The 15,101-nt window shown below is 38.6% G+C and overlaps 1 protein-coding gene across 3 annotated transcripts in view; it reads left to right on the top strand.

Annotated features, from left to right (window-relative positions):
- The window catches only part of LOC124803100, a 123,262-nt gene that overhangs the window by 42,986 nt on the left and 65,175 nt on the right, over nucleotides 1–15,101 (top strand). For all 3 annotated transcript variants that reach the window (XM_047264255.1, XM_047264257.1, XM_047264256.1), the window contains exon 3: nucleotides 7,654–7,699. In XM_047264255.1, the coding sequence (XP_047120211.1) occupies nucleotides 7,654–7,699 (46 nt within the window). The remainder of the gene's footprint in view (nucleotides 1–7,653; nucleotides 7,700–15,101) is intronic.

The raw sequence follows: 15,101 nt of genomic DNA, 5'->3' as shown, positions 1-15,101 counted from the left end.
GCGAAATACCCTCAGACTTCAAGAAGAATATAATAATTCCAATCCCAAAGAAAGCAGGTGTTGACAGATGTGGAAATTACCGAACTATCAGTTTAATAAGTCACAGCTGCAAAATACTAACATGAATTCTTTACAGACGAATGGAAAAACTAGTAGAAGCCAACCTCGGGGAAGATCAGTTTGGATTCTGTAGAAACACTGGAACACGTGAGGCAATACTGACCTTACGACTTATCTTAGAAGAAAGATTAAGGAAAGGCAAACCTACGTTTCTAGCGTTTGTAGACTTAGAGAAAGCTTTTGACAATGTTGACTGGAATACTCCCTTTCAAATTCTAAAGATGGCAGGGGTAAAATACAGGGAGCGAAAGGCTATTTACAATTTGTACAGAAACCAGATGGCAGTTATAAGAGTCGAGGGACATGAAAGGGAAGCAGTGGTTGGGAAGGGAGTAAGACAGGGTTGTAGCCTCTCCCCGATGTTGTTCAATCTGTATATTGAGCAAGCAGTAAAGGAAACAAAAGAAAAATTCGGAGTAGGTATTAAAATTCATGGAGAAGAAATAAAAACTTTGAGGTTCGCCGATGACATTGTAATTCTGTCAGAGACAGCAAAGGACTTGGAAGAGCAGTTGAATGGAATGGACAGTGTCTTGAAAGGAGGATATAAGATGAACATCAACAAAAGCAAAACAAGGATAATGGAATGTAGTCTAATTAAGTCGGGTGATGCTGAAGGAATTAGATTAGGAAATGAGGCACTTAAAGTAGTAAAGGAGTTTTGCTATTTGGGGAGCAAAATAACTGATGATGATCGAAGTAGAGAGGATATAAAATGTAGGCTGGCAATGGCAAGGAAAGCGTTTCTGAAGAAGAGAAATTTGTTAACATCCAGTATTGATTTAAGTGTCAGGAAGTCATTTCTGAAAGTATTTGTATGGAGTGTAGCCATGTATGGAAGTGAAACATGGACGATAAATAGTTTGGACAAGAAGAGAATAGAAGCTTTTGAAATGTGGTGCTACAGAAGAATGCTGAAGATTAGATGGGTAGATCACATAACTAATGAGGAAGTATTGAATAGGATTGGGGAGAAGAGAAGTTTGTGGCACAACTTGACCAGAAGAAGGGATCGGTTGGTAGGACATGTTCTGAGGCATCAAGGGATCACCAATTTAGTTAGCGTGGAGGGTAAAAATCGTAGAGGGAGACCAAGAGATGAATACACTAAGCAGATTCAGAAGGATGTAGGTTGCAGTTGGTACTGGGAGATGAAAAAGCTTGCACAGGATAGAGTAGCATGGAGAGCTGCATCAAACCAGTCTCAGGACTGAAGACCACAACAACAACAACAGGAGTTTTGTACTGACACTGCTCCTCAATTTGTGCAGTACATAAGTATACATAGTAGTCTTCCACACAATTTACCTGTGTGGGGTATCTCAGATAGTTTTCTGACTTTGTGAAGTCCTAAAAATTTATATTATAATGAATGAGAGCATTCAGTTCGAATATAGTGTCTTCAATTTTACTGCCTTTTTCTGTTGTACGTTTTCCTACAGTATAAAGAGATACTTTGGTATGATGTGAAAATAGTTGGCAGTATTTTAAAATCCAGGAAGATCCTGCTGTGCTTGACGGAATGAGAACAAGGCGTTTTTGTTTAGGAAACAAGGTAGGGGACTGTAAAGCATCAAGAAGAAAAATGAGTTGATGAGTTCCAAGTGGAAATAAATTTTAAAGAGAGATGAAAAATAGCCAATTGAAGGAAAACAAAGGAAACTGAAAATAGAGTGAAACACCATAAAAATAGATACTTTTTGAGGGAGGAGAAGAAAGAAGTGAAAGGAAATCTAGCCTAAAAGTAATCTAAGCTGTGTTTGAAAGACAAATGTAGCTTGCAAATTTAGGTTTGTATTTATATTAAAGTACTGCTTAATATTTGCAACCAGCAAGAGACATGCTTTGTCTTAGATATGTGGAAATGACATCAATTTGTGGTGCCCAGTTTGTTAACAACCATGCCCACAAATCTACATCTACAGAAAGTAAAATGTTTTCTAATTTTACAAAAAATATGGAAGTTTATATAAATTAATGGATGACTTTATAAGGCAATTTTCCTTGCTGAACATAAATACATGATATTAGTACCCTTTCCAAGAAGGAAATTTGCTGTTTTGGCAATGATCTTACAGGCTTCCAATTCAGTTCCCATCCGTAATATTGCCATGAGCTGTGGTGCATGCATTGTGGCTTTGCCGTGCTGTGGGTTGCCAGCTCAAACTGGAAGACCAATGATTATTAGTTATTTAGGATTTATCATTTCTGGAATGTTTGTATAAACACTAGTATTCCGAATATTTGATATCTTTGATATTTGAACTCTCCATGCAGGAGTTTGTTCTGGCTCTACGTTGATGTTTGTAATAAACCTGCTTTTAGTGCTAGGAGTTATATTTTGGATTTGGACTTAAGTGTGGTTACAAAGTGTCATTGTTTAGTAGAGGTGCCAGGTACTTCAAAACATCTACATCACTGTTACTCACATCACTGTTACTCCAATCAGGCAACATAAAAACCATCACCTACGTGAACAGGAACTGGAGTACCAGCTTACATCATTCCCGTGGTCCGTATATTCAGGAGACCAGTGGATTCCAAGCCAGCAGTGAGTCAGCTGCACAGCAGAAATCCATCAGCGTTCTCTGGAGATGCTGGCCAGGGCTTGAGGAAATAGCGGAAGGGATTCAACTGAGTTTCCAAATGCAAAAAGTGGGATGGCGTGATGTGTATGGCAAATGTCTACTTTCACTTTGTTGGCATAGCTCAGTAATGGTTCAAGAACAATGGAGGAAAAAGCTGGTATAAATTTCAGGCTAAGCCGAAGACAATGTTTGCTGACATTCAGCAGCAACCCTGCTTAGCGGAAGAACAATTGAAGAACAGAGCCCATTGACATATGGAAACAACACAGTCCTACATAATGTTTTGCTCCTATGCCACATTGTGAATACAAATATGATTAGCTGAAAAAATCACACACTTGATAAGAGGAGTTGCAGAAGACATATACCAAGCTATTCTGAGGAAATGCAACAGAAATGAATTGGACAAAAGAAATATGAACAACTCGTAAAAGTCCTATGGCAGTTGTGGAAGACCACCTCATATGCCAGACAGTGAGAGAAGAGGTACAGCATTATCTCTATCTGACAATGAGGAATAGATACAGCACATTGGAGAGCGATCTTGTCCAGGGTATGGTGATCAGACAACAACCCAGTACCCAACCAATGTGGTTACAACTGACTCTGATGCAACCTATAATGCCCTGTAGAAGAACAGCCATTTGGAGGAAAGAGGACAGCTCGCTAGTGTGGACACTTTAGACATGTTGTACACTAGAGCAGAGAAAGAAGGCAAATTTTCAGTGACTACTATGCCACAATAGTTCTGTTCATGCCAGGCAACTGCAGATGGTTATAGTTGACCTGTGGGGCAAAGGCCATCACCACACCCTGGACGAGATCACTCTCCAATGTGCTGTATCCATTTCTCATTGTCGGATAGAGGTACCAGCCACTCACCTAGCCACTGACTTCAGAAGAACTAAGCAAGATGACCATCTATGGAGGTGAGACCACAACAGATGCAAATACTCCATGCATGACAGTCACAGAGACATCAGGAAATCTCACTGACATGATGATCAAATGCCAACCTGTGCAGGCACTAATGACTCAGGTGCTTCCTTTTCCATAATGTTGAATGTTTATCATCATCAGTTAATGAAGACCGTGTTACATAATATCAAATTGATTGTACTGAAAGTCACAAATGAGAAATACATCCAGCTGACAGAAACATGTACTGCAAGAATATCTTATCAGACAGAATGTAATCATAATGTTGTTCTTAGATGTGACTTCTTGCAGGCATCACAAGCAGTCATAGAATGTGTCAGATCAGAACTCCAAATTGGTGAAGCTATTCAAATAAACACAAATAACAAAGACTGCTTGCTCTAGATTGTTATCTCACCATCATCAATGAGACAAGAAGTAGTTGAAATGCTCAGTTAAACTTTTAAGCTTTTGTTCATTACAAAAAAAATTCTCAGGCTCAGAAAAGAAATCTACATGACAGTGACAATCATAAGTATTGGAAGTGGTCAAGGACAATTTTGGATCACTAACTTTCAAAACATCCATAACTCACCACTAAAGTTCTGTATGTGCAGACAGCTGCCCAGTTCAGGAAGGGTAGCGTAGTGTCACTGATGAAGAATAGATTAGTGGCACTGGTGAAGAATCATGCTCCGCTACCACTACAGACAACACAGTAGAGGAACCACTATTGAACTGTAAATAGGATCTAGCCAGACCAAAGAACAGCATTGGTGAGTGACAGCCATTCTGTGGCAGTTTTAGGATCTTTTTGAATCCAGGGTGAAGAAAAGACAATCTAAGGGGCCCATGGTATAATATTTTGTCAACACTGGGGATCATCCACCAACTAGCCAACTCTCATATTAAGTGTCACCAAACAATGGATAATTCAGGAGATATTGGAGAATATGCTGCAAGATAACACCATTGAACTTTCAGAGAGCCTATGATCCTTTCCTGTGGTACGTGTGAAGAAGGTTGTCACACAGCACTTTCTGCTTTGATTACCGATGACTGAAAAAGGTCAGAAAAAAGATGCCTATTCATTGCAGCACATTGATAATGTTTTAGACTGTGTGAAAAGAGCAAAGAATTTCTCAAGGAAAGTCACACCTACGTTTCTAGCATTTGTAGACTTAGAGAAAGCCTTTGACAATGTTGACTGGAATACTCTCTTTCAAATTCTGAAGGTGGCAGGGGTAAAACACAGGGAGCGAAAGGCTATTTACAATTTGTACAGAAAGCAGATGGCAGTTATAAGAGTCGAGGGACATGAAAGGGAAGCAGTGGTTGGGAAGAGAGTGAGACAGGGTTGTAGCCTCTCCTCAATGTTATTCAATCTGTATATTGAGCAAGCAGTGAATGAAACAAAAGAAAAATTTGGAGTGCGTATTAAAATCCATGGAGAAGAAATAAAAACTTTGAGGTTCGCCGATGACATTGTAATTCTGTCAGAGACAGCAAAGGACTTAGAAGAGCAGTTGAACGGAATGGATAGTGCCTTGAAAGGAGGATATATGATGAACATCAACAAAAGCAAAACGAGGATAATGGAATGTAGTCGACTAAAATCGGGTGATGCTAAGGGAATTAGATTAGGAAATGAGACACTTAAAGTAGTAAAGGAGGTTTGCTATTTGAAGAGCAAAATAACTAATGATGGTCGAAGTAGAAAGGATATAAAATGTAGACTGGCAATGGCAAGGAAAGTGTTTCTGAAGAAGAGAAATTTGTTAACATCTAGTATAGATTTAAGTGTGAGGAAGTTGTTTCTGAAAGTATTTGTATGGAGTGTAGCCACGTGTGGAAGTGAAACATGGATGATAAATAGTTTAGACAAGAAGAGAATAGAAGCTTTCGAAATGTGGTGTTACAGAAGAATGCTGAAGATTAGCTGGGTAGATCATATAACTAATCAGGAGGTATTGAATAGGATTGCAGAGAAGAGAAGTTTGTGACACAACTTGACTAGAAGAAGGGATCGGTTGGTAGGACATGTTCTGAGGCATTAAGGGATCATCAATTTAGTATTGGAGGGCAGCGTGGAGGGTAAAAATCGTAGAGGGAGACCAAGAGATGAATACACTAAACAGATACAGAAGGATGTAGGTTGCAGTAGGTACTGGGAGATGAAGAAGCTTGCACAGGATAGAGTAGCATGGAGAGCTGCATCAAACCAGTCTCAGGACTGAAGACCACAACAACAACAAATAAATATTATTATTATTATTATTATTATGCTGTTTGTTAACATCAGCTGTTCTGTGTTCAAGGTGAAATTTTACTGTAATTTTGATGAGTCTTCTGTACCGGAATCAAAATATTTAGATTATGTATATTATGAGACAAATAAACCACAATTCACAATTCATAAATAGCACAATGGAAAAATGATTATCCATACAAGCCCAAAATTCTCTTGTCTTTGTGATCCTTATACAAAAAGTGTGTTGGTGGCAATAGAATAGTTCTGCAGTCAGCTTCAAATGCTGGTTCTCTAAAGTTTTCACAAAACCTTGTCATCTCTCCAGGGATTCCTATTTAAGGTCACAAAGCATTTCCATAATGTTCATGTGTTGATTGATTCTACCAATAATAAATGTGGCATTCCACTTCTGAATTGCTTCAATGTTTTCTTATAATATGACCCGACTGTTACTCAAGAATAGGTCACACTAGTGTTCTATATGTGCTCTCCTTTACTACTGAACCACACATTCCCAAAATTCTCCCAACAAACCAAAGTGAACCATTCATCTCTCCTATTACCGTCCTTATGTGCTCATTCCAACCTCTCCACCACATCATTTATGTATACAGAGAATAAGAGTGGTCCTACCACACTTCCCTGGAGCACTACTGATGATACCCTTGTCTCTGATGAACATTCGCTATCAAGGACAATGTACTGGGTTCTATTGCTTAAGAAGTCTTCGAGTCAATACCATATCTGGGAATCTATTCCATATGCTCATACCTTCTCTAACAGTCTTCATTGGAGCAACTTGTCAAAAGTTTTTTGGAAATCTAGGAATACGGAATCTAACTGTTGCACTTCATCCATATTTACAGGTAATCATGTGAGGAAAGAGCACACTTAGTTTTGCATGAATGATACTTTCTAAATTCGCCCTCATTTGTTGACAAGCTTTTCCATCTCAAGGAAATTTATTATATTCAAACTGAGAACATGTTCAAGAATTTTGCAGACAACTGATGTTAAGATTATTGGCCTGTAGTTTTGTGGTTTATCATCCATGTTTCACTTTTTTACAAGGCTAAACTCAAGACAGTTTTTATATGTGGAACATACTGAACCACACTATCAGTCATAGCACATGTTGAGGGTGTGATTTTAATTCTTAGCTGAAGGAACTTAACAAAATTAATAAACGATTTCAGTTTATCTGCCTGTTGCAGAATCCAGGCGAATCACTTTAGTTGGGGTAATGTTCACTGGATCCTATTACTAAAACTTGCACTTTTTTCCCATAATAATCTTGGGTGCTTTTGTTATCCTCAGAAACATTTTCCATTCATCTAATTTTCTTTTGCTTTCTGCTAAAGTAACTTTTCATTTTGTAAAATACAAATTGCTTCTTTAATTGTGCCAAATTGATTGCATTGTCTTTTCTTGTTTAATTCATTTGAGTGTGTGTGTGTGTGTGTGTGTGTGTGTGTGTGTGTGTGTGTGTGTGTGTGGAAATATATTTTAAAGTAAGTTTAGTATAACAGCAACAATTATGTCAAAATTATAAACTATAGCTTACAGCGTCATGTGTAATATGTATGTGAAGCATCCAGATTAACGCATTAGAGAATGGATCAATTAATTTGGACAACATACAAGTAAAACTGTTTGTATATGTTATTCACTGTTAGTATAATCATCATTTTTTTTGAATGCACCTACATAAATTTGATGATAAATATTTTGTGAAAGTTTTACTAGTTCTAATAATGGTTTCTCTCTCTATTTCAGGAGATAACACATTCCTGTTCTTTAAGAAAATCAGAAAATGTAGTTCGTGAGTACTTCATTTGATATTATTCATATAAATAAAAAACAGATGTTACATATATTCACTACTTTGCAAAAAGTTTTTTGATTGATTTGAATAAATCAAGAGGCTTAAAACTGGCAAGGGTTATAATAGTGTCAACCATTATATATATTGGCAGTGGCTTTATGGAGGAGTGTCATGAGAGGGACCCATGTTTTTATAGAAGAAAAAACAAGTGTGACCCAGAAATAGTCATAGAGGTCAAGGCACTACATACCAGAGAGATGCATCCAACAATGGTCAAGAGAAATGGAACTCAGAGAAGCAAGCAAATCATTTTGGGGAACCCAGCAACCCCTGAGATCAGGCTAACTCTAGGGCTACTGTGGAAACACATGAGTGGTTGTGTGGCATTAGTTAAACATTCAGATAATGATAAAGTTCTTCAAGTATCTGGCAATCTGTCAGATGTTAGAACAGTCTTATCACTTATAAAGCATATAGTGATTTCAAATTATTCTGTGTTATTTAAGACAGACACATGTTGGACTGTTGTTGAGCAATCACACATTCTGCAGTGTGATATAAAGACATCTCGGCATGTGAGGTCTGTCATCTGGGTACCTCTTTGTAATCCACATTAATTTATAATTGTGTCTGTAGATTCTAATTTTGTAAATGGTCATGACAGCAAATTACAAATAATTGAATAATTCAATGTATTGATCACCTGTGCATCCAGATTTTTAACATACAGATGACCATCAAATGATACATTTCTAGTGGCTGCCAACCAAAGGCTCATTCTCCAATAATATACACTGCTAGAGTTTATGAGTGCATTGTGTGTAAAGCTGCACAATATGATTTCTTACAATCTCTGTTCATAACTGAGAAATAGTCAGTATAGCAGCAGAATGTATAGATGATTTCCAACCATGTATCCTTCCATTTTAGAGCACTTCCACTTATAATTGGTTCATATACTGTCTTATAAAGCAAGATTTTGTCTTGTCTGCATGTCAGATACTAACATGGTACCATAGCCTGTATCTATAGTCATTGTCCACTGAATATTTTTGATCACAGATGAGAACACAACTCCAGCAATCATCTAACTAAAGGATTTTAATTGTTGCCTGCAAGGATTTTAAATGTTGCCTGCAATTATTGTTGGCTTTCAATTGTAAAAGTAATAGTAGTAATAGTCATAGGTATTTTTTCTATATCTCTGTAGCGTGAAATCACATTAAACACTGAAAATAAACAGCAATGTATTTCAAGGGTCATGCTCTCACCATGTTGTTGCCCATTCCAAAATCATTAAACAGATACACCCCAACATGCAGAACAGAAGTCATGAATCAAAACCACTACCAGTGGGACATAAAGAATAAGAATCACATAGTAGTCACTGATAACATCTTTATGACCTAAAACAATGCAAGATGTAGTGCAAAATGCTGTAGAGTGGAAAGGGGAACCCAGTAACATATAGGAGCAGCAGCATCCATAGCTATACACTCTTTATTTAAGTTCAGAACTCGATTAAGAATCACTCTGTTTTATTGGTTATAATGATTACAATAAATAAGAAATTTCATACAGCAATTTCAACAACTGATCTCACCCTTCGGGGAAAGTGAACAATGGTACTAAGTCGGCTCATTTATGCCAAAATTACTGTAAAATTGCATCTCATATAAAATATTAAATTCAGGTTGCAAGGAAAATTTACAGGCAGACCATACTCATACTGAGACTGCACTTAACTACAGGGGCTCAAATAATGAATTCTCTCTCCGTACAAATAATTAAAGGTCCTCTAAAATTTTAAAAACAAATATATGATAGAACAATAAAATAATTAAATACATCAAAACAGCGGGGCCAAATAGTTGCTAATTTCCATATGCCTACAACCAAGTTATACAGGATCAATTTAAAAATAATTTTTCTCCTGCAAAACAATCACATGCAACTCCTTCAAAATGTGTCTGAAGTGCAAATACAGAAATAATACAATGATTAATAAATGGTAACACTAGAAGCAGCCAGTCTCAAAGGCAAACTACTATAATGTCTAAATGAATTAAAACACTAATTTACCTAAAATATAAGACTTCAATTCTTATAATTTTCCAGTTCAGAGTAATGAATAAACAAATTATCCAAACATTCAATGCTACCATCAATAAGCCAAGCATAATGAGATGAAGACATATTAATTTGCCCTTTCAGGCTTCAATTACTGCTATTGAGTTTTTTTAAAAAGTTACAGGATAATTTCACAAGGTATACCAATTTAGGCCACAGGCCCACCAGTTAGGTAGCCCAATCAGTCTCATCTCCAGGCAAGATACCGTGATGGCACCACACATAACAGACTCCTGTCTGCAGAGATCCAAGAAGCCACAACTGTAACAGACTAAGATTGTGCATAAGCAAGTGGAAACAGAATGGATCACATTCAGTTACAGACATACATAACAAAACAACAGATTTATCAGGCTTTGGTGGGTACCTAAGAAAATCCAGGATAGGAGTGCACACAAGCGTTAGCCAGTACAGCCATGTGGCAGCCAGTTATGCAAACAACTAACTGGCAGGCAGTAATTACATGAGTACACAAACACAGTGCAATGGGCTAATAGCATGAATAAATAAACCAGACAGGCCACCTGCAAGCCAAAGCATGTATCCAACACAAGGCCCAAATTCAAAAATTTAAGGCAAACATTACATTAAAACACACAAATTCACCCTTGCCACTTAAAAACCAACACTATAAGGTAAAACAACCAGAATTCTGGGTAGAATTCATCATGTATAACACAGATTTAAACCTGCGTGAACAGTAACCACTCTTTAGTTTATCAAACAATCTTTAATTTCAAAACATACCCTCACTGGTATTGTCTAGCCTGACTCTTTTATAACTGTTAGAAACTTTAATTCATTCACAGGATAGCAAATGCAATAACAAGGCAAATCAGGAGCAGCCATTAATTCAACAAATTAACCAAATGACAACAGGCAGCTCACCACCATAGTTTAGCACATTAAGTTCAGTTTAGATTAGGCAAAAGACAGGCAGTTGTGACACGTGGTCACATTAGAGACTGCAAACACAAAGGGCTTACAAGGTGAGACAATGTATCAGAAATACGTTGCACATGCAACATTACACTCTCACCACAGTCACTTGAGAAAAGAACCAGCCATTAGCGACTATTGAGGTAAAAATATACTATCTGGTGGGTTACATGAGCCACTTCCCAGGAAAGATGCAGGCAGGCCCCGATGCACATCCACAGCTTAACCACGGCAATATGGCCACACAAGAACACCTCTGCAGCTCTTGTTGTATGTGCTGCTAACTTATGCTGAAGCCAGCCCAGATGTTGTAGCAGGCAGGAGACGTCCACTGATAACCATTGTCCATTCCTAACTGCCTGAGGCTTGGAGTCGCACCTCCCAGCTGTGTGCAGGTGGTGCTGCTACCAAGACTCAGTGTGCAGGGGAAAAGATAGCAGAAACATGCAAATCGATGTATCACTTGCAAGCCACACAGCTCAGTCGTGAAGTAAAACAGTTAAGACAAAAAGTCCTCATTTTACATTTATGTTGATCCATTTGCATCTGTGCAGGTGAATCACACTATTGTTTGATTCCCATAGCACTCACCAGTCTTCAGCAAGTTGTCTTTCCAGGTGACTTACCAAACAGTTTCTACAGAAACTCGGTCGGGCACACGGTTTTAATCTGCCAGGAAAGTTTCATATCAGTGCACACTCCGCTGCAGAGTGAAAATCTCATTCTGAGTTTCTACAGAGACACAGGTGCACAGTGACACATTAATGCATTGAGTAACAGACAGTGCCTCCTAATTCAAAGACAACAGCAAATGGTTAATAACAGTTCCTGGAAAATTTCTGACATTTTTTTCGTAAAGATCCATGAAACACTTAAGGAATCCATTGTGACTGTATCCCAGTTGTACATTAAGCACACTACGACATCTGTCCTGGTGGATTGTTATTTTGAGTCCTTCAAGAAACTTAAGCTTTTTTCCCTTCTTCTCTGCCTATGGTATCTCTAAATATATGTAAGTATCTTTTAGTGGGTTGCCTCTCTCATAAATTTGCTTCGCTACTACTGATTTGTCATAATAATCCAGCCTAAGAGCATCTCTGTATTCTTCATACATAATTGAAAATGTTCTCCCACTCTGCCCATTGCATCTTTTATCACAAGATGAACTTTGTACCTTAGACACCCAAATGTTCTAATTTACTCTTCCACTTCTCAATATCATGTTTTAAACTGTATCTTGGTAACTTTCTCTCTTGTAATGCTAGCTTTATATTGTTCTCTTTGAATAGATTACCTTATTTCTCTGAGATTTTACCTTAATATGGCACAGTGACAATCGTTCTTTTGTCATTGGCTTCTTCCGCTTATACCCTCTTCTAGTTTTCCATAAGTTGATTCACCATACCTATATTGTAACTGTTATTCACTGCTTTTGCTTACTAATTATTGACTCGTCTATATTTTATTTTAAACTAATTTTCTCCTCTGCATCTGTTGGCATATTTGCCCCACTGTGCACCAAACTTATGAGTGCAACTTCTTTATATACACTCATGCTCATAAATTAAGGATAATTGCAGAATGTGGTGCTACACAACATGGCACTACACAAATTTGGTGCTAATAGCATAGGCACATAGGGAACACATACAACACAGATCTGTAAGTCCATGGTATTGGTGATAAGTTAAGAAAACAGTCCTGAAACACATGGTTGCTACAAAATGCCACTGTTTCCTGCGCATGTACCCTGACATCAATGTGGGATATGATCACCATGCACACATACACAGGCTGCACAGCGGGTTGGCATACTCTGGATCAGGTGGTCGAGCGGCTTCTGGGGTATAGCCTCCCATTCTTGCACCAGTGGCTGTTGGAGCTCCTGAAGTGTCCTAGGGGTTTGAAGACACGAGCGATACGCTGACCGAGAGCATCCCAGATGTGCTCGATGGGGTTTAGGTCAGGAGAACAGGCAGGCCACTCCATTTGCCTTATATCTTCTGTTTCAAGGTAATCCTCCACAATGGCAGCTCGGTGGGGCTGTGCGTTACCTTCCATCAGAAGGAAGGTGGGACCCACAGCACCCCTGAAAAGGTGAACATACTGGTGCAAAATGACAGTCCCGATACACCTGACCTGTTACAGTTCCTCTGTCAAAGACATGCAGGGGTGTAAGTGCACCAATCACAATCCCACCCCACACCATCAAACCGCGACCTCCATACAGGTCCCTTTCAAGGACATTACGGGGTTGATATCTGGTTCCTGGTTCACGCCAGTTGAAAACCCAGCGAGAATCACTATTCAGACTATACCTGGACTCATCCATGAACATAACCTGATACCACTGTTCCAATGACCATGTACTGTGTTCTTGACACCTGGTTTTACGGGCTCTCCTGTGACCAGGGGTCAGTAGAATGCACCTTGCAGGTCTCCGGGCGAATAAACCATGTCTGTTCAGTCGTCTGTAGACTATATGTCTGGGAGACAACTGTTCCAGTGGCTGCGGTAAGGTCCTGAGCAAGGCTACCTGCAGTACTCTGTAGCCGTCTGCGGGCACTGATGGTGAGATATCGGTCTTCTTGTGGTGTTTTACACTGTGGATGTCCCGTACTGTAGCACCTGGACATGTTTCCTGTGTGCTGGAATCGTTGCCATATTCTTGAGATCACAGTTAGTGGCACACGGAGGGCCCATGCTACGACCTACTGTGTTTGACCAGCCTCCAGTCACCCTAGTATTCTACCCCTCATAACGTCATCAATGTGTTCTTTGAGCCATTCTCAACACACGGTCACCATTAGCATGTCTGAAAACGTCTGCACACTTCCTTGCTGCACCGTACTCTGTCATGCACCAACACACCTCTACGTATGTGGACTGCTGCCAGCACCACCGTGCGACAACCACAGATCAAATGTGCCACATGGTCATACCCCAAGATGATTTAAATGCGCAAACTGCCCATCAGAGTGTTGTTTCACCATGTATCAGCATTATCCTTAATTTTTGAGCAGGGGTGTACTCGTGGGGTGGCATGATTCATTTGGACTCTCTCTATATGTTGCAGTAGGCTTTCTGAAGACATTAATACATGCAAATTATCATTCCTAATTACTTCTAGGCCCAAAAATTGGATAATTGGATGCAGTTACTACTTCCATGCCCTACTGTGAAGTCAATTTGGTTATAGGACTCAAGTTCTCTGACAATTTTGTCAGTGTCATCTTCAGTTCCATCCATAAGCAAGAGTATGTCACCAATATATTGTTTGCAAAAAATAATCCGATATATTTCAGAAATGCTAGATTTTAAAACATCCTCTTTTGACAAAATCATCAGAAAATTTAATGATTTCCATGAGAAAATTGTCTTCACCTTAGAGCAAGAATGTAGTAATCACATGCACTTTTTTTTACCCATGAGCAATGATAATTGGGATGCATGAAATCTGTTTAATGATTTAGTTATGGACAGCCAGTTGATGAGAGCAGGACTCTTGAAACACATTGTGTTGATTTTCACTATTTAATTGGTTGTACGTTAAATAAACGTAATGATTTACTTACACCCACTACCTCAAATTCATAAGATGGATGATATTAAGAAGTAACTATTTTGTTAGTCCCTGGATAGTATTATAATCTGTGATTTAACATACCTAGAGGCCAGAGTTATATAAACAGCTCAAAACAGTTCTGCACCACTCTTTCTAGTTTGATAGTTTGTAATTTTTTGATTTGAAACTTCTTCCTCAGTGCCTTTTTGACCATTGGAAATCATCTTACTCAACCACCATTGTAATGCAGAAAGAAGTAAACACACATTCTGAATACAGTTCAGCAGCATACATTGTCTCTCCAATCTCGAGATTTTTGCTTGTATACACTTTTCAGTCAGAGAGCATGTCGCAAAGGATCATATCACAGCATCATGCCTGTACCTTGTACCACTACTAGGCTTTTCCCTTTCTTTTCCATTCATAAACTGAGCGAGGGAAAAACAACTGTTTGTATGCCTCTGTAAGAGCCCTAACTTCTCATAACTTCATGATACTTGGGCGAAATGTACATAGGCAACAATAGTATCATTCTACAGTCATCCGCAAATTCCAATTCTCTAAATCTTCTCAGTAGCATTTCTCAAAAAGAAAGCTGCTGTCCCTGCAGGAATTTCCATTTGAGATCCTGAAGCATCTCCTTAATATTTTCTTGTTGATCGAACCTGCTGGTAACAAATCTAACATACGAATTGCTTCGATCTCTTCCTTTAATCCGATGTGGTGGGATCCCAAACACTCAAGCAGTATTCAAGAATGGATTAC

This window comes from Schistocerca piceifrons, chromosome 6 (genome assembly GCF_021461385.2).
Source record: "Schistocerca piceifrons isolate TAMUIC-IGC-003096 chromosome 6, iqSchPice1.1, whole genome shotgun sequence".
Taxonomy (NCBI): Eukaryota; Metazoa; Arthropoda; class Insecta; order Orthoptera; family Acrididae; genus Schistocerca; species Schistocerca piceifrons.
The sequence above is the reverse complement of the archived record's forward strand: the minus strand, read 5'-3'. Positions and strand labels throughout refer to the sequence as shown.